Source organism: Sinohyriopsis cumingii, chromosome 9 (assembly GCF_028554795.1).
Source record: "Sinohyriopsis cumingii isolate HCF-2022 chromosome 9, ASM2855479v2, whole genome shotgun sequence".
Classification (NCBI taxonomy): Eukaryota; Metazoa; Mollusca; class Bivalvia; order Unionida; family Unionidae; genus Sinohyriopsis; species Sinohyriopsis cumingii.
In genome coordinates, this window is record NC_142969.1 from 101940822 (window position 1) to 101965696 (window position 24875).

Below are 24875 nucleotides of genomic sequence, written 5' to 3' on the forward strand. Positions count from 1 at the left end.
ATGGAACAAAGTCATATGAATTTAAAGGCATTACATGGAACAAAGTAATATAAATTTACTTGGAGGCATTATATGGAACTAAGTAATATGAATTTACTTTAAGGCATTCTATTGAACAGAGTAATATGAATTTACTTTAAGGCATTACATGGAACAGCGTAATATGAAATTACTTAGAGGCATTCTATTGAACAGAGTAATATGAAATCACTTTAAGGTATTATATTGAACAGAGTAATATGAATTTATTTACAGGCATTATATGAAACATAGTAACATGAAATTACTTAAAGGCATTATACAGAACAGAATAATATGAATTTAAAGGCATTATTTTGAACATAGTAATATGAAATTACATAAGAGGCATTATATGGAACATATAATATGAATTTAAAGGCATGAGATGAAACATAGTAATATGAATTTAAAGGCATGATATGGAACATAGTAATATGAATTTAAAGGCACGATATGAAACATTATATGGAACAGAGTAATATGAATTTAAAGGCATTATATGAAACATTATATGGAACAGAATAATATGAATTTAAAGGCATTATATGAAACATTATATGGAACAGAATAATATGAATTTAAAGGCATTATTTTGAACACAGTAATATGAAATTACTTAAGAGACATTATATGGAACATAGTAATATGAATTTAAAGGCATGATATGGAACATAGTAATATGAATTTAAAGGCATGATATGGAACACAGTAATATGAATTTAAAGGCATTATATGGAACAAAGTAATATGAATTTACAGACATTATATGAAACATAGTAATATGAATTTAAAGGCATTATATGGAACAAAGTAATATGAATTTAAAGGCATTATATGGAACAGAATAATATGAATTTAAAGGCATTATATGGAACATAGTAATATGAATTTAAAGGCATTATAAGGAACAGAATAATATGAATTTAATGGCATTATATGGAACATATTAATATGAATTTAAAGGCATTATATGAACATATTAATATGAATTTAAAGGCATTATATGGAACTAATCGTTTTGAGGATGGTTAAGATAATCATGAGGCGTTTAATGAAACCTTACACTTTCTTGTTAGCTTAAGTGTAATGCATTTACAAAGTTGGTTAAAGAATCTGAAGTTATTTTATGGAAATAGTGTTCCTTCTTTCAGTCCTGTGACCTTGACCAATGACCTTTTCGAGCTTGAAATTGGCAGGTTTGCCAAAAGCAAACCACTTACAAAGTTTGGTATCACTAAACAGTTAAGGACTAAAGTCATTGTGTGAAAGGAATAGGAAACAGATGACCATGCAGGTGGACAACATCATAACATAGTACACTCTGCCTTGTGGAAGGCATATTAAAAATCTGAGACATGTCAAATGCAACAACACAAAGAAATCACGAATGGTAAAGCGATAATTTTTTTATGATAAAGGCCTGCTTCATCAAAGTGGTAAAAGCTGAAGATCAATTACTGCCTATTTAATTCCATTAGAAGCATAATTTACCTAGAACGGCTGTATCTTCTTGATGAGCGGGAATATCTTCGTGACCTTGACCGTGATCTGTGAGAAGATGGAGAACGTCTTCTTGACCAGGATCGTGATACACTTGAATAACTTCTATTACTTCGGCGAGGTGGTGGCAAAGGAGAATATCTTCGTGGTGACAATGATTTTGACAAAGATCTACGACTGCGAACTGGAGATGCTGATCTGCGTAATGTCTTTTTTCTGCGAGATCTTGATCTTGACCGTGACCGCGATTCAGAACTCAATTTGATAACTGCGCTCACCTTTGATGGCTCTTTTGATCTTGACTGATGGGGAGGTGATGATGGCTTTTTGGTTCCACCTTTGACTGGAGTTTTAGCCGATCCAGTTTCTTCCAATTTCTTATCATCTTTCTTTACAACCACTGAGTTTGAACTGGACTTAGCTGTGTCTGTAGAAGACTCCTCTTTTGGTCCTGATCCAGGAGGCAAGGGAATATTGGGAAATGATGACACCGATGCTGCACTAATAGGAATGAACTGACCTTTGGGTACCCCCTTTACTTCTTGTAGCTGACTAGATGAGGTCAGCTTTATTTGAATCGACTTCTTCCCCTTCTCCTGCTGTGTTATATGAGGTAGAGTAGCAGGTGGTGGATATTTTTCTAAAGGTAATGGTGGAGGAGGGCCTTCAGGAGATTTGGGCGGTTCAGGTAGGGGCAGGGGTGGGGCAGTGGTTGTGGACTTGTCTGGTTTGACAATTTCCATTCCCTGTTCTATGTCTCGTGGTGACAATGATTCCACTTCCATATCTTCCTCTTCCTGCAACCCCTTGTGTCTGAAGTGTCAAAATGTAACATTGCAGTGACAATTCTAAATAGATAAAAAATATAAGAAAACAGATATGAACAGCTAAACCAATTTTTGTGAACATTTCTATATATCACACATATATTAATAAATAACAACAGAAGCCTTCCTATTTTCTTAAAGATTGCAAAAATAATTATTCTTTCTGTTAAAAGCATATAAAAATATTGCCTTCAGTGTCCAAAAACAAATGAATGAAAAATTCAAGCCCAAGCAATCAAATTTGCGCATAATATTAGGCTTTCCATTGAGACAAAAGGCCAAGTTATCACACTTTTCATGATGATAAAAATGTAAACATAATGAAAAATGGAACAATGCATGTGAAACAACAGAATCCACATTTTAATCTCTTACTGCCATCTACTACCTAGGAAAATCTACATTAAAGTAAGTCACATTGAATGCAGAGCTTGCTATTAAATATAAACAAAATGACAATAGACATGATGGGTCAAAGCAGTAGTGTATTTCGGTTGCTGGTTGTAGAGTAGAAATAGCCAATGAACCAATCCCAGTTTGTACAACCCTGTACTGAAACTTGTACAAGACTAAAAGCAGAATCAAATTATATTTCAATATTTGCAAATTCATTGTAGGACTGAATGATCATGGTTGGGTATTTATCGATGTGTACATTTTACCTAATCACTCACAAAGTAAATAAAGTCCAAAGGACTTTATGTAAACTTTGTGAGTGATTAGATAAAATTTACACATCGATAAATACCCAACCTTCATCATTTAACCCTTATAATTCCAATTTACTTCCTTTCTAACATCAGATCAGCGGATTTAACCAACAAAACATTCCCTTTTATGTACATCAAAGTTTTCTTTCATTAGCCTTGTAACTGCGATACAATACATAACCCTATCTTCACTAGCCAAGATTAATCGATCGATTCTTTGTACTTTGATATGAGGTAGAATGTCATAGCGGTCATGCCATTGATATACTGTTATGATCATTATCTTAATACATAAACAATTGCTGTTGTGGTTAAACTAGGAATATTCCTTTTTTTCTGTTGAAATTTATGCTTGTGTGAGGTATGTGTTGTTATAGCGTCGTCGTTGTTACTTTCTACGCATTTTGATCTTTCAAAAGCAAAATTGTGTCCATTTTTAGTGACATCCCTTGGTTGACATATGACTCTGACATTTAATAACCCTTGCTGTAACGATGTCGACGAGAAATGCAATACTTTCTGAAGATTAGCTTCTAAAACCTGACATATGCCTTCTTCAGCAAAAGGGGCGAGTGTTGGAATGCAGGAAGGTCTGTGCAGTTACATTGTTTTAACTTCTAGTGGTCAATTTTAAGCTGTGGCTTGTCATTTTTGATCAGAAATCACAGGAGTGGGTGGGTGGGAGCTTGCCGTTATTATTATTTGGGTGCAAGGCACTGATATAGATAAAACTTCACATCAAATGATCTGGTAACAGGGAACCAAAAGGAGTCTGCAGAATTTATCGATGTGTACAAAATTCCAGATCAGTATTCACATGACTGTTTACATCAATCAAAGCACAGAAAATGCAATCAATTTATAACAACTGAAATTGTAATGAAATAAAGATCTGTTTTATGTTTAGTTAGTTTATAAAATAATTTATTATCCACTTAAAACTACTTTCCCTCTATCTGATTGGCATGTGGATGGGTGCATGTTTTAGTATATTATTCACAATGCAAGTGTTAAACTAAAGTTTTGAGACTGAAACAGTTTTCTTTATTAATAAAGGATAACAAAATTCTCTAATATTTTATGACTGAATTTTATTCACTACAAGTCAATAATGTTTTAAACAAATGTTATTTATTATATCAGTTTCAATGATTTTTGTTATATTCTTGTCATTGGTGTTCATTATATCAGTGTCAATAATTTTTGTTGTATCCATGTCAATGTTATTCATTATATCAGTGTCCATAATTTTTGTTGTATCCATGTCAATGTTATTCATTATATCAGTGTCAATGATTTTTGTTGTATCCATGTCAATGTTATTCATTATATCAGTGTCAATGATTTTTGTTACATCCATGTCAGTGTTATTCATTATATCAGTGTCAATGATTTTTGTTACATCCATGTCAGTGTTATTCATTATATCAGCGTCAATGATTTTTGTTACATCCATGTCAGTGTTATTCATTATATCAGCTTCAATGATTTTTGTTACATCCATGTCAGTGTTATTCATTATATCAGTGTCAATGATTTTTGTTACATCCATGTCAGTGTTATTCATTATATCAGCCTCAATGATTTTTGTTATATCCATGTCAGTGTTATTCATTATATCAGCGTCAATGATTTTTGTTATATCCATGTCAGTGTTATTCATTATATCAGTGTCAATGATTTTTGTTATATCCATGTCAGTGTTATTCATTATATCAGCGTCAATGATTTTTGTTATATCCATGTCAGTGTTATTCATTATATCAGTGTCAATGATTTTTGTTATATCGATGTCAGTGTTATTCATTATATCAGCGTCAATGATTTTTGTTATATCCATGTCAGTGTTATTCATTATATCAGTTTCAATGATTTTTGTTCTATCCATGTCAGTGTTATTCATTATATCAGTGTCAATGATTTTTGTTCTATCCATGTCAGTGTTATTCATTATATCAGTGTCAATGATTTTTGTTGTATCCATGTCAATGTTATTCATTATATCAGTGTCAATGATTTTTGTTATATCCATGTCAGTGTTATTCATTATTCAGAGTCCAATGTCATTTGCTACGTCAGTGTAAAACATTATTCATTATATCAGTGTCAAATGTTATTTGTTATGTTAGTGTCAAATGTCATTAGGCTAGTGTGCATTTTCTTGCTCTACTCTTTGTTATATATGTATTCCGAAGTGAGAGTCATTACCAAGAAAATTAGCTGAACAAGTATTTAAACCTCTGCTGTTGATTTACAACAGGTCATTAACTGTTAAAAAGTTCAAAAGGTCTTGAATACTTTTATCAACTTTATCATTTTCTTTCACATCACTAATATTATCATCATTACAATTGTGTGACAAGTTTTCTTATTTCATTATTGAACACAAGATGCAAGTTGCAACATCATCATTTTACATCCAATCTATCCCAGTACATATTGATTTTACAAAAGTGGACTACTTTAAGAAAGTTTTACGTGAAAATATTACAAATGCACTGTTCAGTAAGTTCTAATGGCAATTAAACTGCGAGATTCTTAAGCTGCCATCAACATATAATGTAAACTGCACAGGTATATCTATTGTCATAGAGTGTCACCTTCCTCCAAAAAATATCATCTAATATTTTTATATGCAAGAAGTCCTTCTTAAAGAAAATTGGACAGCCATGTTTTATATGTAAGATACCCTACCTTAAAGAAAGCCTAGTGAAAAATCTTGTTTAATATGTAAGACCTTTCTAAAAAATAAAAGCCTACTGGACAATCATGCTGATGAAAAACGTTCTGTAGCTTATATTCAAATTTTGGAGGTATTTTCTTTCAAAACTTTGCCATTGGTTTGGTCCTATCAAGGAAAGTGAAAAGTGAAAACTCAAAGGGGTTGATGATCTAGAAACTGAAACAACAATCCAGGGTCGTACACACTCAAATAAATTAAACGTCTATACCTGGTAAGTCCTGAAGAAGCTCCTGCATCATCTGAAACTGTTGGCTGTGAAAGAGTTTTTAGTGATGACCCGATTTTGTCTGGTGACTTTCTCTGTGGTGGAGCCTGAAGAGAGTATGAAAAACTTGTACAGACTCGGTTCAAAGAACATACAGAAAATGACATTTGTGTTGTTTTTTTGTGTGGAAAGAACAAATTTCATAAGGGTTGGGACATGACAAAGCCATTACATCTAGATGCATTCATTTTACACTTCCTACAAATTCTAATCCTCACTTAACCCCCCCCAAAAAAACCAGTACAAGTATGGTTTTGTATTTATCACATACTCCCTCTGTAACACTTTGTAAATATTTTTGCTATACTGTCAAAATGGAGTTCAAAACAAATGGAGATTTATAAAGTTAAATTCTTTGAATTGAAGCATACAGATGCATCAGTGAAAACCCCAAAAACAGTTTCAGACTGGGTGTGACATATAAAAATACAGATCAACCATGCAAGACTAATTGGGTGTGTGATAAATAGCAATATTTGTTCAAGCATAATCCACACCCAGTTGCAAATAATTAACACTGAGATCTGCCATTGGGTATAGCACTGCCAAATTGGGATCTATACTCTTCCTTCAATTGATTTTATATGAAAGCAGATCAGGCAGGCCTTAAAAAATTCCCCATACCCTGTTGCCCAGGAAGAGTTAATATGTCTGTTGGGAAAGAAAACTGATGATACCTTAACATGCTTAAACAGGGAGAATTAAAATTCAACTGCCAATAATGGGTGTCTTTGTGCGTTTTGGACTTAACGTAGCTTTAACAGTTTTTCAGTCATATTGCTACAATGTCTGCAGTGTGGTGGTTTATAGTGATGTCTAGCACTGGGGCATCATGCCACAGACATGTAGCATGATGTCCCACCCCGTTCCATTATCCTGACACCTGACCGACAAGTTCTAACACTAACCTCTTAATGCTGAGTGCCAAGAGAGGCAGCTGCATGTACCATTTTTATAAGTCTTTGATGTGACTCAGCTGGGGTTTGAACCAATGACCTCCTGCATCCGAGTTGGATGCTCTGACCACTAGGCCATCGGAACGGTCAACTACCATTCATCATTCTAAAGTACAGATTATGAATGATGTGTGATTATCGTGCCTTTGTTACCCTATGCCTTTCTTGTTACACTTTTGTTATCTAAACAACCACCCTTATTTCTCTGTCTCTAGCACATCAGGTAAAAAAAAAGGTTATAACTGAGCTCATTTTCTCAGGCAGACCACACAATACAAATGCTTTAACAAAATGCTGTAACAAAGAATAATATAACAAACCTTTTGGAATACACAGTATATAGGAATTTGGCCTGGGAAAATTAAATGCAAATATTCTAACAGGGAAAATGTTGTATCAAAGAATATAATCAACAATCCTAAAGTCTATGATGTCACATAAACATTTATTATGGGAGGAAGCCTAAGTTGGCAAACAGCAATTTAAAAGGATGTTGTGGTTTATGTTGGTACACACATTACTGGCTATATCATACTCCAGAAATGGAAGCCAAGTGCCTTTCCCAAGGACACACTGAGGCAGCCAATCTGGGCTAGCCCAGGCAGCTAACCAGCCTGTGAGCTTTGGGTTACAAGTCTGACACTCTACCAAATGAGCTACAGCTGCTCGTTAAAGGGAGGCAATTAGTAAAGTCTATGATGTCACATGTACACTTTTTATGGAAGGAAGATTGCTGGCAGGCTGCATTTAAAGACAGGCAATTAAAAAAGCCTATGATGTCACATATACATTTTTTTATGAAGCAAGATTCAAAATTGGCAGAAAAATTTAAAGGAAGGTAATTATGCAAGCCTGTATTATAACATAGCTTTATTATGGGATGATGACACACAGACATCAATTTAAAGATAAATAATTAATAAAACCTTTAATGTTACATAAAATACTATCTTTTGTAGCTGTAATTCAATACTTAAGTAATTCATTTTGCACATTGTGTACAAATGTTAAAAAAGCCATCATACCACAACAATTTCTTTCTCATCTGACATTTCTCCTTCATCCTTTTCCGGAATTTCAGGATCTGGAGGGGGCTGCCATTTGATTTTCTCCTGAAAACAAAAATGTAACTGTTACAATATTTAACATATCATACATGGGATTTAATAATGCAGTTACTGACAGACTGTTACTGACTTCATCTGGACCCATTTTTGTATATCCACCTTATGAAAACTGATGAAGTAATTGACACTAAATAATATTGACCAAATGCACTGTTATAATTGGCCTCTGACCCAAGCAAGAAAACTGCAATGGCAATGACAGTATGGTCTGTTTTGCTTGTCTAAGAAGTGATTTCTTTTGATGAATCTATGTACAGATTTCCGCTCCCCCAGGATTCCGTGTACAAAATTAACCCTCACAAACGGCCACTCTTTTTCCCTGACCAGCAGCTGGCATAAATGCACACAATGTCAAATTAACCCTTCATAGCAGACATTTTGTGGGGTTTACCTTTTTCCTTGGCCAGCAGCTGGCATATTAGCACACAATGTCAAATTAACCCTTCATAAGCAGACATTTTGTGGGGTTTAATATTGGAAATATTATTTATTTCTAATTTAAAATTGACCACAAGATTTTTTCCAACATATCAATCAAGTACCCAACTTTAATCTATATATGGAGAAAAGCTGTTAATCCAATTATCAACACTAATATATGTTCCTTAGTTGTCAGATTTTGTAACTTTGATAATTACTTGCCGTCATTAGTATGGATAATTATCAAGATAACAAAAATGAATGGCTGAGAAGTGCAGTATTGTTCAACTCAGTGTGTGACACTGAATTGCCCCAAATAAATATGGCATCTTGGTAATGCAGCATACAATACATAATGTGAAAGGGTACCAGAAAGTTGATTATATAACAAGCTCACTTACTTTGTAAACATATTATTTTGTATAAACATACAAATTTGTTTGATAGTGACATTATTCACCAACAAAGGAATAACTTGTTAAAAAAAAGTGCAAATGTTGTCAACCAGAAAGAGAACAATTTTCAGTTTTGAAGGGAAAGTGAATGTAATTGACTAAAAAAAATAAAGGAGAGGTTATAATCACTGCTGACAAATTTTATGTCAGGAAGATTAAAATAGACATCAAAACATAGAATTGCCCCAAATAAAAATAGTATCTTAGTTTCTCTAGCATAAATTAGAAAATTTATTTGAAAAGGTACCAGATTATAACCAGTCAATCACAAGACAAGCTCACTTTGTACACATTTCATTTTGTATAAACATACAAATTTGTCTGACTGGTATATTTATCAACAAAGGAATAAAAAAAAGTGCAAAATAATGTCAACCTGAAAGAGAACAATTTTCAGTTTTGAGGAGAAAGTGAATGTAATTGATTAAATAAAATGAGAAGGCTACAATCACTACTGACAAATTTGATGTCAGAAAAACTAAAATAAAATAAACATCATCAGTGTTTCAGTCAGATGTTTATAAACAGATTTTAATGACAAGGTTTTCAAATGGGTTTGTGCAGTGACTGATGTCTATTCGTAATGACTTTAAACAACATTAACAGCAGGTTTGTACCATCGATACCATTATATGCTTGTGATTTTCAAATGACAAAATGTTTCAAATCTGTTAAGTCGTTTCTTACTTTACATGTAAACATTACTCATACCTGTGTAATCTCCCTCTAGATATGCCCCCCACCCCACCCCCGAAAGCCTCTTTCCTAATGCAGATTGAGTGTCTTTATGATAGGGCCACAGTCATATAATGTTTGCCATAAGCGAACAGTGTCAATTGTTGTTGTTCTAGAATTTAATGTCATTTTTCAGCACAAGATAGGCTATACATGGTGGCCAGTATAACTGGTGGAGGAAGAACCCTGGAAAACCCAGGGAAGAACCACCGACCCACGAGAAGCTACTGGCAGACTTTCCCACGTATCCACACTAGCCGAGCCTTGGTTTCGAACCCACCCAGACAGAGGTGAGATGGCAGTGATCCGGAACAGTGAGCGCTTTAGACCATTCGGCCACTCAGGGCCCCCCAACAGTGTCAAAGAAATTGAGCTAAATACAGAGATTAACACAGGTCTTAATATAGGTCAAAGTAACCTAGTTTTGACTGCAGAAACTAGAACTTATCATGGCACATTTACATAGCAAGTTACATCACTCTACAGGAAACAGTGTGCAAACTCTAGCCTGAGTGTTGAAATCACACAAATGAATCGACATCATCAACCCACAGGCCACAATTGCTGTACAACCCAGCTAAAGATGTTTGAAGCAATAAAACGTCAAAGCTTTTGCATGATATAATACTGTGGGTAGATTTTCTGTATGAAAAAGCCAGTGGCTCTAAAAATACAACTACTAAAAGTCTTTTTTTGAAAATCTAGCTTATTTGTTGTTGTTGTTGTTGTTGTTGTGGGTTTTAACGCCATTTTTCAGCACACAATAGGCTATACATGGCGACCAGTATTAAATGGTGGAGGAAGAATCTGTGAAAATCCCGGAAAGAACCACCGACCCACTAGAAGCTACTGGCAAGCTTTCTCACATACCCACAGTGGCTGAATCCGAGACTCGAACCCACGCAGACAGAGGTGAGATGGCAGTGATCCGTAACGGACAGCGCTTTAGACCATTTGGCCATGCAGGGAGCTTATTTGTAGTAGGAGAATAGGTGTACTTTAATTTCATACTGTGAAAAGAATATGTGCATTTTCAAATGCTGTAAATTATCTGGTCAAGTAATATGGGAAAAATATACTCCAAACAAAACAGTAATTTAGAATCTCTATTATGACATAAACTCCTTGCTACAAAGTTGTAACTGCAATGTTTTACAGATTGTAAGAAGCAACTGCATGATAGCTATGTTTGAACTATAATATCCAAATCCTTGTAAAGCTTTATGATATGATACTCTGGACTGAATACCACATTTTACATCATTCATCAAGTCATGAAAGCCTGAAAATCGGTGACACACTCAGGTGGACAAATCACTAATATGCGATGGTAGACCGATCAATAATCAAATGGAAAAATATTATAGCTCATACGAAATTATGGTAGCCCAGATTTTTCAATAATTTCCATTTAACATGCCATTAAAAACATGTAGATGGATAATTTCATATGGTTCTGAAAAATAAACAAATATTTCAGGTAAATCAATTTGTTTACACAATTACATTTTCATGTTTTTTAGCATTCATCACTCAAACATCTGTAATTTAAACATTACAAACAATCAGATGAAACTGATTTTTCTCCATCGTTACAAGAAACTACAATATCTGAGATATCTATTTATTTATTTTTTGCAAAATAATAGAAAATAAACAGTGTACCTTAAATTATAAATAAAATGAAAAAAAAGTTAAGCCAGGATAATAAGGGTTGTGATGGTCTATTGCTTGGTCTGTTTCAGACCTAACTGATTCTTAACTACACATTTTTTTCCTTCAAAAATACAAATTTATCTTTCAAGAAATGTCCTTAAAATGATCAGAGCAGTGCTAGTTAATAGCTATTCTGTTTTTAAATGACACAAAATACAAATGTGATGAGACATTGTTTCTTTAAGGAAAAGTAACTGCATGTTAACAGAGTTGAGCATTCCTCAGCTAATGTCATACAACGGTTATAAAAATGTAACTGCTTGATTGTATTTGAATGTAATTCAGCAAGGAAAAGGGTATTATAGTGCATATAGTACAACTAAAGCAATCCAACTTTAAGTGGTGCAATAATGTCAATATGGGTAGCAAACTATGTCAGATGATCTTGAAAATTTAGCCTGTAGTTCTGGGATTCGGGAACATGCATCAAAACAAGGTTTATTCAAGCAGCAAGACTGTGACCATCCTTAATATATATATATATATATAAGTGTCTGCATTGTATGACTACAGTTTATACTTACTGCATTGTAGGACAACAGTTTATACTTACAGCATTGTAGGACTACAGTTTATACTTACTGCACTGTAGGACTACAGTTTATACTTACTGCATTGTAGGACAACAGTTTATACTTACAGCATTGTAGGACAACAGTTTATACTTACAGCATTGTAGGACTACAGTTTATACTTACAGCATTGTAGGACTACAGTTTATACTTACTGCACTGTAGGACTACAATTTATACTTACTGCATTGTAGGACTACAGTTTATACTTACTGCATTGTAGGACAAAAGTTTATACTTACTGCATTGTAGGACTACAGTTTATACTTACTGCACTGTAGGACTACAGTTTATACTTACAGCATTGTAGGACTACAGTTTATACTTACAGCATTGTAGGACTACAGTTTATACTTGCAGCATTGTAGGACTACAGTTTATACTTACTGCTATAGAAAATGCAGCTGGTAGTCCAGGGGGCTTAAAGAAACTTACAGTATAGTAGTCTGAAAAACAATTGGTAGTCCTGGTTTGCAGACTACTCATTTGTATACTCATGCATGCATTGTAGCGAAAGCCACTCATGCATACTGTGTATTCATTTTTCAAGCTTCAATACTTTATGAATCCAGTAAAATATGATGTCCCATTCTTAAAATTACAAAAATCTTTTAAAAAAATAATAAGAAATCTCAAGAAATAAATAACAGAACTATATTTTAACCATTGTTTACAAATCATATGAAAACATAAAAGGGCACATGAATCAACAGCTAGTAAGTACTAGTTTTCTACAACACATGATGTGATTTTAACCCTAAAAAATACTTTATGAAGATCTGGAAAAGAAAAAATTTAGCATTTTATTCCCATTTTTTTAAAAAGAATTACTACCGTATTTGCCAGTCTATATTTCCATGCGGAGTTTAAGACAAATCAGCAAATCTGGCAAATTTTCTATCCTTCATCCTTATATAAGTCGATGCTGAGTATAAGACGAAGCCATATTGTTTTTCACTTCATTCCATACACCATCGCGAATTCTATCCTACCTGTAACTCTGTAACCTTTCCAGTCAAGATCATTAAATGTAACCAAAAGTATCTAATTTATTTCACAAAAAGTATTTTAAATGTATCGTGTACTTTTAGCTGCATATAACAACGCTGACCCAAAAATGTATTGAGTTACACATTAACTGTAAACTAAAAGTACTTAATTTATTTCACATGAAGTATTATTAATGTATTATGTACTTTTAGCAAAATATAATGATGCTGACCGAAAAATTTATTGATTTACATAAATGATAAAATTTGCAATGCTGTGTGGAATTAAATTATAATAACTTCCAGTTTCATAAATATTAAAAGTATCACTGTATGCTATTTCAGATTACCAGCAATAGAGAAATTGCATCATTATACTAAAATGCATTTTCCGAGGTTGGATGTTGGAAGAGAGATACAGAGAGAAAGATGCATATATATTCCATCGCATTTTTCTTTTTGCACCTCGTGATCAAACTTAAATATGGACCAATATATATGAGAAAGAGAGAGAGAGAGAGAGTTCAGCTCTTTGTGGATTTTTTGGTTCTTTTTTTTTAACTCTTTGCCCCTGTGTTGCTGAAGCTTTTGTCAAAGAGAGAAAACATTAATAAATGAAAGAGTAAACGTAACCATGAAAATACATACCATACTCCTTCAGGGTTTAGATATTCACAATAGTTATTTCTATATAGTCTCTATTAGGTTAAATCCCAAGAATGACCATTTTGCATGCTGTCAAATTTTATTTGCAAGTGTAACAACCTCTCCATTCCTAACAATTATGATTTTGTTTAAAGTGCATGTACTCTTTCCGTACTTAGGATGCAACTGTTTTTGATCTTTGCTCATGCTAGATGTACTTTAAATTGCTGTCTGTTCCATCAGCAAGTTCAAAATTCACTGGCTGAGAAATTTACAATAGCAACCACAGAGCATTTCCTTTAACTATATGGTATAGTATTCATAATACCCATGGGTAGCCTCATTTCCATATTAGTAGCCTCGCTAATTTGATTTGGTCTGCAGAATCTTGAGCTCAAACAGGTATTATCTTGGAATGACTGAATACAATCACAGCATATTTAATTAGCGTGTAAATACCACTATAAAGCCATGTGATTCTTGTAATAATGGAAGTGGAAACAAAAATTAGAAGGAATTGCTTAACTAGTGGCATTAATTGATAATGGAATATGGTACTGCACTTGTACACAAGTAAAATCAGTCATCAGGTATGTGAACAATACAGATTTACAATCATGAAGATATCTGCCTGTCTGTCTCTCAATGGGGCATACAAATCAATCATTAGGTGCAAGAAGAAAATTGTGATGGAATATTTCTTTGTCATGGTTATTGATCTTCTAACTTGAAATTCTAACGCACATATATGTAATTAAATTTAAACAGCATATATTACAAACAACGTATATTACTGGTGCATGATGCTTTAGCGCAATTACATCTGATATATGTTAACTTTCAATACTGATGATCATGTAATTGTTTAATATACTCAATATTTGTTCATACATGCTCTCTTCCCCAAAATGAAATATTTTTTGCACATTATTTTTGTACTCTTGGAGAATTATTTTCCATATGAAAAATATGATAAAGGGATTCAGACAACATAATCCATGTATAAGTCGATTCGGAGTATAAGACAAAGCTAAGATTTTCCGGTCAACAAGTATCGTCTTATAGGCCAGCAAATATGGTAATTAAAAATAGTTTTAACTGCTCACCTATAAGAAATAGTCTACTCAAGTAACAAGCTAGGCAGATAATATAGATCTATAAAGTGTTGTACAAAATGTATATATACCTCAATCTTTTTCCTCTCCCTTCTCTTCTCTTCCCCAGATGATGAATGTTTCTTAGACTTGGACCTTGATTTTGATCTTGACCGGTCTGAATTACTGCTAGAAACCGACTTTGCCTTAGACGATGATCTGCTAGACGAAGATGAGGATCTGTCTTTGCTTGAGGAGGAGCTAGACGAAGATGAAGACCTATCTTGGAGAGGCGACTTCAACCTTTTCTTGGGTTCTTCCTGATTGGGAATTACTGTCCTGGCCTTAAGAGTGGGGTCATCATCGAGGTGATACTGTATTTTTATTCCTTGTATTGATTCTGGTTTTCCTATATTTCCTTCATTTTCCTTTTCACCTGTTTTGTAAATTCAAGTAAACATTTTCAGGACCACATGACATAAAAAGAACACATTTCTTCCTAGATTCATTTTACAAAACTTTAAAACTTTGACAATATACTTGCAAGAATAATTTCTCAAAATCAAAAACATAGGCATACATAAAAATACACATGAAAACTTTTTTGTGCAACAAGTTCCCTTTGCCTTTCTAATTCTGGCTTGATCACTTAGAAACAACTGCATCTTTATTTAGATTTTTTAACATGAATACTTGAATCAAAAAGCAAACATTTATTGATCACTCACATTCACTTCTAAAACATCTTCCTGCAAAACTACCCATTTGAATTTTAAAGAGATTGTCTTTTCATCTTTTTGCTTAATATTTATTCTTCTTTGCAAACAAGAGTCCCTTATACTCTATCAATAAGAATTTCCTGGAATTCTGTAAAACCACATCAGATATTCTTGCGTGACAAGATTTTCAAATTAATAAATGGACAACAATACTGGATGTAAGTTGAGAACCATTATTTCAGACAAGCTATACGCCACAGGAAGACTTGTTGTGAAAACTGCATGCAAATATGACTATCCATTCAGGTGGAGTGGTAATATCGAGATTTTCAAGATGGCAGCCATGTTCTATAAAAGACTGGCATCGTTTATGTTTAGGAGAAGCTACATGTCTTTTGTGAACTATGTCGATATGACCAAACATTCTTCTGGTGAAAACATCATGCTGACAGGATTTTCCATTTTGGAGTGATAACAAGATTTTCAAAATACTGCCATGGTTGCCATATGATGTCAGATTTGCACAATTTTCATTTGGGACCAACAATGTAACAGAATTAATCTTCTGATGAAAACCCCATCTCAATCTGTCATGGAGCCATAATGCATGTCAGACTGGTACCATTTTCATTTAGAACATCATGAGAAGTCTCCTTGTGAAAATTAAAACTGATATGACTTTCCATCTCATTGTAGTATAATATCAAGATTTTTCCAGATGACCATATTGTCTATCAGATCGGCACAATTTTCATATAAGACCATCTACAAAACCATAAATGGTTTACTGGTGAAAGCCCCATGTTGATATAACTTTCCTTTCAGGAAGAGTAGTCATAACGATATTCATGATGGCTTCTGTGGTGGCCATTTTGGATGTCAGATTGGCATTTCATTTAGGACCAACTACCACCGTAACAGGGATAATATTTTACAAATTAAATGTACATAAACCATCATGATTTTATTGAATCCTGTATAACTGTTTTAGTGATCACTAAAGACTAAAACTCAGGATACAATAGATGAAGTAATCAGTAACCTACAAAAAAACAAGCAGCTGACTGGTTGCTTTTTAGCAATGGAGCATACAACATATAAATTTGTAAAGAAACAGGTCAGTTCTGCCATGCTTACTCACAGATAAGCTGGAACACACTGAAACATCATAGAAAATGAAGAAAACTGTATAGACAGTAAATGGTTCGAAACTTTATATAAAGTATTTATGTTCATGATTCTAAATAGAAGTCTGCATTATTTGAGAACAGAATTTCATATTTTATTATAATGGTGTAACCAGTAAGAGTCCCTATGCTTAAAAAGTATTTACATTATATTATTTTGAAGTTAATTGTAAACTAACATGTACAACACTACTTGCAATGCAATTCTGGAGTTAAGACACTGCAGTTTAATACAATATTTTATTGATCTGAAGTCCTGAATGAAGTAATTTTCTTATATGTATTCAAAATACAGGTTGACATAATAATACTAGGATAGCAAGAAAAGTATCTTGTTTGTCTCTTTGTTAAATTTGTCTATCTGTCGCACTATCTGTTCATTGCGTAGAATTTGCTCATGGTAATCACATTCTATGTTCATTTTTGTATATATTGTCACATATAGAAAACACCAAAAGACAAAGGAATATAGATGCTAGCAATAAAGAAATGCTGGTTCCATAAATAGGGTAATTATAATTTGCAATTACATCATGCTCAAGTAATGTCACATTGCTTGAAGAAAATGAATGGCCACAAGTTTAGTAGTTGAATATTATTTCTTAAAATCAGGAAATAATATATCTTTCCTATATACAGATATGTTCAATAATAAAGAATATTTGATTGTTTGTATTGGTAACTGCTTATAACGAAGTGCAGAGTGTAACAATATTTGTATTGGTACCTGCTTATAAGGAAGTGCAGAGTGTAACAATATTTGTATTGGTACCTGCTTATAAGGAAGTGCAGAGTGTAACAATATTTGTATTGGTACCTGCTTATAAGGAAGTGCAGAGTGTAACAATATTTGTATTGGTACCTGCTTATAAGGAAGTGCAGAAGTGTAACAATATTTGTATTGGTACCTGCTTATAAGGAAGTACAGAGTGTAACAATATTTGTTTTGGTACCTGCTTATAAGGAAGTGCAGAGTGTAACAATATTTGTATTGGTACCTGCTTATAAGGACATGCTGAGTGTAACAATATTTGTATTGGTACCTGCTTATAATGAAGTGCAGAAGTGTAACAATATTTCAATGCCATATTTATATTTTCTATATATAAACAGAATTTTATATCCATTGTAATTTAAATGCTTGTTAGCTGTCCGTATATTTTTCCTTTCTCATCTCTCTATCCTTGGCATGTTTTTTCTCCTTTCTAAATAAGAGAATATTTCATCCTTACAATGGAACATTTTGAGTTAGCTAGCTTTCAAACAAAGACGGTACTCAATATTATTCTATTCCATTACAGAGTTAATGTAAGTTAATGTTATTAACATACACTAATGTAATTTATGTCAATAAAGTCAAAGTGGTGAATCACTAAATATTTCCCTTGTATATGCATTATTACTGTCTGAGCTGAAGCATGTATGAAGTGAAAAAAATCACTCTGCTACAACATTAAAAGAACTTCTTTTAGTAAAAACCCCATGTGGATATGACCTTCCTTTCAAAGGAATAGCGATAACCTGATTACGGCTGCTGTGGTGGTGATATTTGACATCTATGCAGCACCATTTTAGGACCAACTGGACATCATAATAAGTCTTATGACTTTCCACTCACAAGTAGAGATGTCAAAATTTTGGAAAATTTCTACCAGGTACCAGTCAGTCCTAACAACTGGCTACCCGGGTACCTGAACAAAGGGAAACTGTACTAAATGTGAACCTGAACTGCTTTGCTGTAGGCTCACATGTGCCAAACCCCAAAGAGGTATAAGCATAATTATTACTAATATAAGTTACAAAAAAGTGCAATCCAAGCATACAAAAGTGATTTGTATATTACATGCCTAACTACAGAAAACTATGAAACAAGTACATTTAATTTTGCTAATTACATTTAAAGTTTTTGCCACAAATTGGCTACTTTCATGTGGATTAGTAGTTAATACAAGAGTATAGACACAAAAGAAATCGATAAATTATTTATGCATAATACTCACTTTAACGAGTCTACATGTCTATATTAATTTATGCGACTTGACTTGCCATGGTTCATTCCTTAATGACGATTCAGTGCAACAAGTTTATAGATTTAATAAAATCCCTCTCCTCTAATATTTTGCAGTAATATAACATCCATCAATCACATCAATACATCCTGGGGTTCTTTGAGGGGTTGGAGTTTTTTTAATGACATCTTGTAACATTTATTTTCAAATTTGGATGAGTCTGCTATGTAATTAATATAAAAATAGAATTAATCTTGGACAAATGGTTCTGGGATAAAAAAACAACACAAATGCTGAACATTATAGAAGAACCAGAATTTGCAAGACTTTCCAATTAGAACTAAGCAGGCAGACAATAAAAAAAGACAATTTTTGTCATCTAAATGTGTGCTCTCAATGTGCAAATATAAGAGAAAGTACTTCTTTCAATAGTGCTAATACAAAAGAGGTATTTTCAATACCGTTAATACAAGTACAAAAGATGTATTTTCTCTGTGATAACATTAACTGCATGTCAACTGATGTGATTTATTTGATAACCAGTTAAAAAGGGTAGCCTGCAATATGTTGGACAAACACTTCAACAAGTTTCTAAGAGAATGAATAATCATCGCTTTCATATAAAAAATTATAGAGATCCTCAGTTTTCCTCTAATATTTCAACACACTTTAACACCAATAATCACCCTCTACTCAATTTTTCTTTCATGCCAATAGATATTGTGCATGGTGACATGAACAGACTCATAAAAGAAACTTATTGGTTTCATAAGTTAGATACTTTGTATCCTAATGACCTTAATGCCAATGCTGCTTTATGCACTAAATAAAATTGTATATATTTTTTTTAAATTGATATATTGTTTATCCTTTATAACAATATAATTATATGTATGACTGTTTGTCTCTATTTTATTCTATTAATTTACTGGACAAGTTGTTTCACATTCAAGAAACTTGTCTGTTTTCTTGGAACTGTTTATGTAAAGGTCATGCAAAATTTACCACATTTACACACGAGGTAAATTTTTATTAGATTTGTTTTCAATGTTATTAAGTAACAAAGATGTTTCCCTTATATTTAAGTGAAAAATTTCATTTTGTATAGTTTTCCATTTTGTTCATTTTTTCCTAATATGGTATAAGAAGTGCATGTTACGGTAGCGAAGTGTTTGTGTTGCCTTTGCTGTGAAAAAAATGTGTCTTGGGTTTCCTGCCAATAAAAAAGGTCCTGTTAACAAACATGTGAACAGTGGCTCTGACTTGAACAGCTAACACTCGCTCCAGGGCCACAAACTTTAGGCAAAAATGCCATTAGTTAAACTGAACATTTTTATTGTGCTTTCTTTTATCTGAATTGTAGTACGTATTTAAATTGTATTTTGTCAAATATTTCTTAATCAGTGTCACTGTTGATGAAAGGTACTGACCCAGTTAATATCATCAGGATCTCAAAACAAGCGGGTTTAAGTCTTGAGAAAAATGGCACACAAACCATGGACAGGCACAAAATTAGGACAGTCGAGCTTGAAATATCAGTGCTGATTCTTAAATAGGTCATGCAAGAATGGATTTGTATTATTATATAGTATGACAATTAAATTCTAAGCATCCATACATGCCCATGTGATGATGAATAAATGTGCATACAACACGAGCCTCGAACTGTAATTATTATTCTGTGTCTCAATCTGAACTTGGAAAACTTTTTTTTTTAATGGGTACCTGGTTGTTTATTTTATTACCCAAGTTATTAACAACCGGCAGGTACCATTGGCATCTTTACTCAGGTTAGAGCAATAACAAGATTTTCAACACGGATGCTGTGGTGGCTATGTTGGATACCCATTAGTGCAATTTAATTTTAGACCAACTAGAAATCATGAGAAATCTTGCAGTGAAAACTTCACCATCCATTCAGAAGGATTAGTGATAACAAGGTTTTCAAGAGGATCACTCTGGAAGTCATGCAGGATGTCCAAACAGCACCATCTTCACTTGCTAGCAACTAGACCATGGAACAAATTCACAATGTTTCAAGGCAATCCTCCAAATAGTTTAAAAGTAGAGGTATCAAACAGATGGATGGACAATGGATAACAGATGACAGACAATGGACATCAATGTATTGGATAAATTCTTCTGGTTTATAACCAGTAGAGCTAATAATATTCAGATCTGACCCAGTCCTGCCAACCCTGACAAGTCCATCTCAGTAAGACAGTTGATTTTTTTCCATAAGCTTAACCAGTTTTCAGTAAGGTGTAAAAAAAAATATCATAAACTGCTAATGTAAAGCTGGAAAATGTAATTAAAAGTTCAGTATTCGAAACATGCAGCAAAAATAAACAATATGTTCAACTGAAAAGTTTGTAAAGTACGTGTAGACTTTATTTAAAACTAGTACAGTTGCACAAAATCTGGTTCCAAACCCTATGCAGCTCAATGGCTTGTTGCTATCTCTCAAGTTGACGTAATTCTTGGAAATTCTTTTTCCATTTCACATAACGACGGCACTCATATCTCCTACCATGAGTAATACTCAAATTGGCATGCGATGTCCAATAAACGTAATTGTGTCCCTTCCAGCTATTATTCACAAGAATTTGAATATTCCTTTTTATTCTCGTGTGCTGATTATTAACACTTTTCAAGAGGCTTATTTTCCCTTCCGTCTTAAACATGCATTGCTTGCTATATGCCATTTATTTATAAATTCTATAATCAAGTTTCATCATGCAGACACTTCGCATGAAGAAATATGTGTAGTTTAAAGCGTTTGAGGTGCTGCTCTAAAGATAGTTTGGTTCCCTGATTAATTTCACTAATTCCAATATGAAAACCAGATCCAAATCAAATAGGGATGAATTTTTTTTCCGGCAATGATCATTTTTCTGTAGTTTTTGCTTTTATGCCATAAGTCTGTATTTTAATTGTAATTTTCATAAAACTTATGGCAAAATCGTATAGGTTGGCAAGTCTGCTGACCCTTCAATACCACTGTTCTCTTAATGCCATTAAATATTTACCTCAGCAAGTAAAGGAGGTTAAAATCATCGAGTCAAACTGAAAGGAAAATACTTTTCCTTATCATTCTCTTACCTTTTAATCTCCCTCCTTGTCCCATATTATCTAAGCTGCTAGAATGGTTTGCATTTTTATTGCCAGATACAAAAATGGACTGATTATCGTTCTTGTTACTGTCAATACTGTCTTGAATTCTGGAAATACATGCAAAAGGGAAAGATTGGTAACCTCACAATGTGTAGGCAAGCATTCCATTGAAAGCAATGTCCAGCATGCACAATGCACAACAATGTACACGCCTAGTACATGACTTTTAACAAATAGTAATGTTAGTATTGAGAATACATTTGTATATCCCCAATAAGCAGTTTTTCATTGACTTTACAAGTTTTCAAGGACTTCTAAAAAATTTCAAGAAATATTTTTTTTTACCGACGGTGTACCTTTCCATAAAATATTTTATCACTTCAAAAACAGTTTAAAAAGTAGAAAAAATACACAAATAATTATTACACCTCTACAGGAAAGGGAAACAACTCTGTATGTGGGGTAACCATCCATTTTATTTACTTACGTTTTGGAAACATTTTTTTACTTAAAAATTACCTTACCTTTTCATGATTTGTAAACCTGAGTGGAAATAATCTAACTATGCCACAAAACAAAGAAGTTAAATACCACTGTGCTGAAAATCCATTAATTCATGAAATAATACTCACTTGCAACCATTTATGGGCAGCCAAATCCATCAATCCATTAAATATTAAAAGTAAGATGAAAATGAAATCTGCAAATTTTATACTGCAATATGTGTGGAAAATCAAATGTTTATCAAGGGCAATACTAAAATTAATATACCATCTGGACAGACTGTGTAACCAAACTGATAAACCAAGAAATACCATCTATCTCTCTAACATAGGATTTCCTTCTCTACAAATAGCATATTTCATAATGTACATAAATTACAAAACAAGACAGGACAGAAAAATATTTAAGTGCAGAGACAAATAATGACTGATGTATCAGATGACATCATTTTAAGTTTTTTTTATCAGCAAGGTGTATGGACAGATAACCACTGGAAAGCATTTTCTTGTCTTAACAGAAGATAACTGATTCAAAATACTCTTGCCCTTAAAAATGCGGTCTTCCCATATCCTTTTTATATCACTGATCTCAAACATTTTCTTCGTTACAGGAAAAACCTACCTTTTTAGCCTTCAAAATTATATTGTACAAAACTAATGTTCAAACATGTACAGTGTGAGTATACATACCCAAGTCTGTAGCTGAAAACTGAGGAATAAATGCCAAATAATCTTCATACATACAGTGCAACTTCTTACATAAAGGAAATTAGCATTTCACCTGGACATGTGCTTTAATGCATACATCCCTGTAATACAGTGCAACTTCTTACATAAAGGAACCTAGCATTTCACCTGGACATGTGCTTTAATCGTACATCCCTGTAATACAGTGCAACTTCTTACATAAAGGAACCTGGCATTTCACCTGGACATGTGCTTTAATGCGTACATCCCTGTAATACAGTGCAACTTCTTACATAAAGGAACCTAGCATTTCACCTGGACATGTGCTTTAATCGTACATCCCTGTAATACAGTGCAACTTCTTACATAAAGGAACCTAGCATTTCACCTGGACATGTGCTTTAATGCATACATCCCTGTAATACAGTGCAACTTCTTACATAAAGGAACCTAGCATTTCACCTGGACATGTGCTTTAATCGTACATCCCTGTAATACAGTGCAACTTCTTACATAAAGGAACCTGGCATTTCACCTGGACATGTGCTTTAATGCATACATCCCTGTAATACAGTGCAACTTCTTACATAAAGGAACCTAGCATTTCACCTCAACATGTGCTTTAATCGTACATCCCTGTAATACAGTGCAACTTCTTACATAAAGGAACCTAGCATTTCACCTCGACATGTGCTTTAATCGTACATCCCTGTAATACAGTGCAACTTCTTACATAAAGGAACCTAGCATTTCACCTCGACATGTGCTTTAATGCGTACATCCCTGTAATACAGTGCAACTTCTTACATAAAGGAACCTAGCATTTCACCTGGACATGTGCTTTAATGTGTACATCCCTGTAATACAGTGCAACTTCTTACATAAAGGAAATTAGCATTTCACCTGGACATGTGCTTTAATGTGTACATCCCTGTAATACAGTGCAACTTCTTACATAAAGGAACCTAGCATTTCACCTGGACATGTGCTTTATTGCATACAACCCTATACCTGATTTGCAAATCCCAGCATGGGTCTGTGTGTTTATGCACACACCTGCATACAAGTATATGCCAACCCCTAGGGTAGGCCATGCAAAATCTAAGTGGGAAAAAATGCATAATCTGAACAAGACCAGTGTCATAATTACAATTAACTGTTTGAAAAATGTACATTTATTAACTAAACTGGATCTGCAACCAATTCAAGTTTTTGCCACAAACAGGCAAAATCAAAGTGGATTAGTGCATTCGTTTCAAACACAAAACTGATTTAAAAATACACGACACATACTTTATCTAGTCTATATGTTTAACTTTCTACTGTGATCATAAAGTCAACTCCACAAATCCTGCAATAAGCATGATGTCTTGTATTACATCACTCATATATCCATCAGCTTGATTTCTCAAGCACTCTTGATTTATCCTTTTTTTAATCTGGCTTGTTTTAAAGTTCAACAACATTGTTATCCTCCAAAATTTTACCCTTTATTTCACATGCCTGAATCACATTAAAAAAACTTGCTGCATATTGTATCTTGCCCATTATACATGTTAGAGACTGGTTCTTCAACCAATACTCATTATTACTATAATGATACTGAGAAAACTAGATATCCAACTGAAGAAATCAGTTGGTTTTCCAGGAAATGTTTCATATACAACTGCTATAAGGAGAACACTAGGAAAGTACATGTATGATATGTGTACTCTTTCAAATATGCAGGTGATACATGAGAGCCTTCTTTGATAAAATTATCTCACAAATAATGTATCTGGATAATACAAGGATTTAGGAATATAAGGATTTAGAAAAGGATTTTATTTCTTATTTATTGCTTTATTTAAATTTTTATCAATCAACACACAGGTGAGCATA

The 24875-nt window shown here is 33.4% G+C and overlaps 1 protein-coding gene across 1 annotated transcript in view; it reads right to left on the reverse strand.

The window, feature by feature from the left end:
- Positions 1–24737, reverse strand: part of LOC149792351 (uncharacterized) — a 40618-nt gene extending 15881 nt beyond the window's left edge. The window contains exons 1-5 of the mRNA XM_089970926.1: positions 21793–24737; positions 14868–15211; positions 8048–8134; positions 6010–6113; positions 1513–2334 (exon numbers count right to left, since the gene is read on the reverse strand). Of these exons, the coding sequence (XP_089827052.1) occupies positions 1513–2334; positions 6010–6113; positions 8048–8134; positions 14868–15211; positions 21793–21817 (1382 nt within the window). The 5' untranslated portion in view covers positions 21818–24737. The remainder of the gene's footprint in view (positions 1–1512; positions 2335–6009; positions 6114–8047; positions 8135–14867; positions 15212–21792) is intronic.
- Positions 24738–24875: the final 138 nt, after the last annotated feature.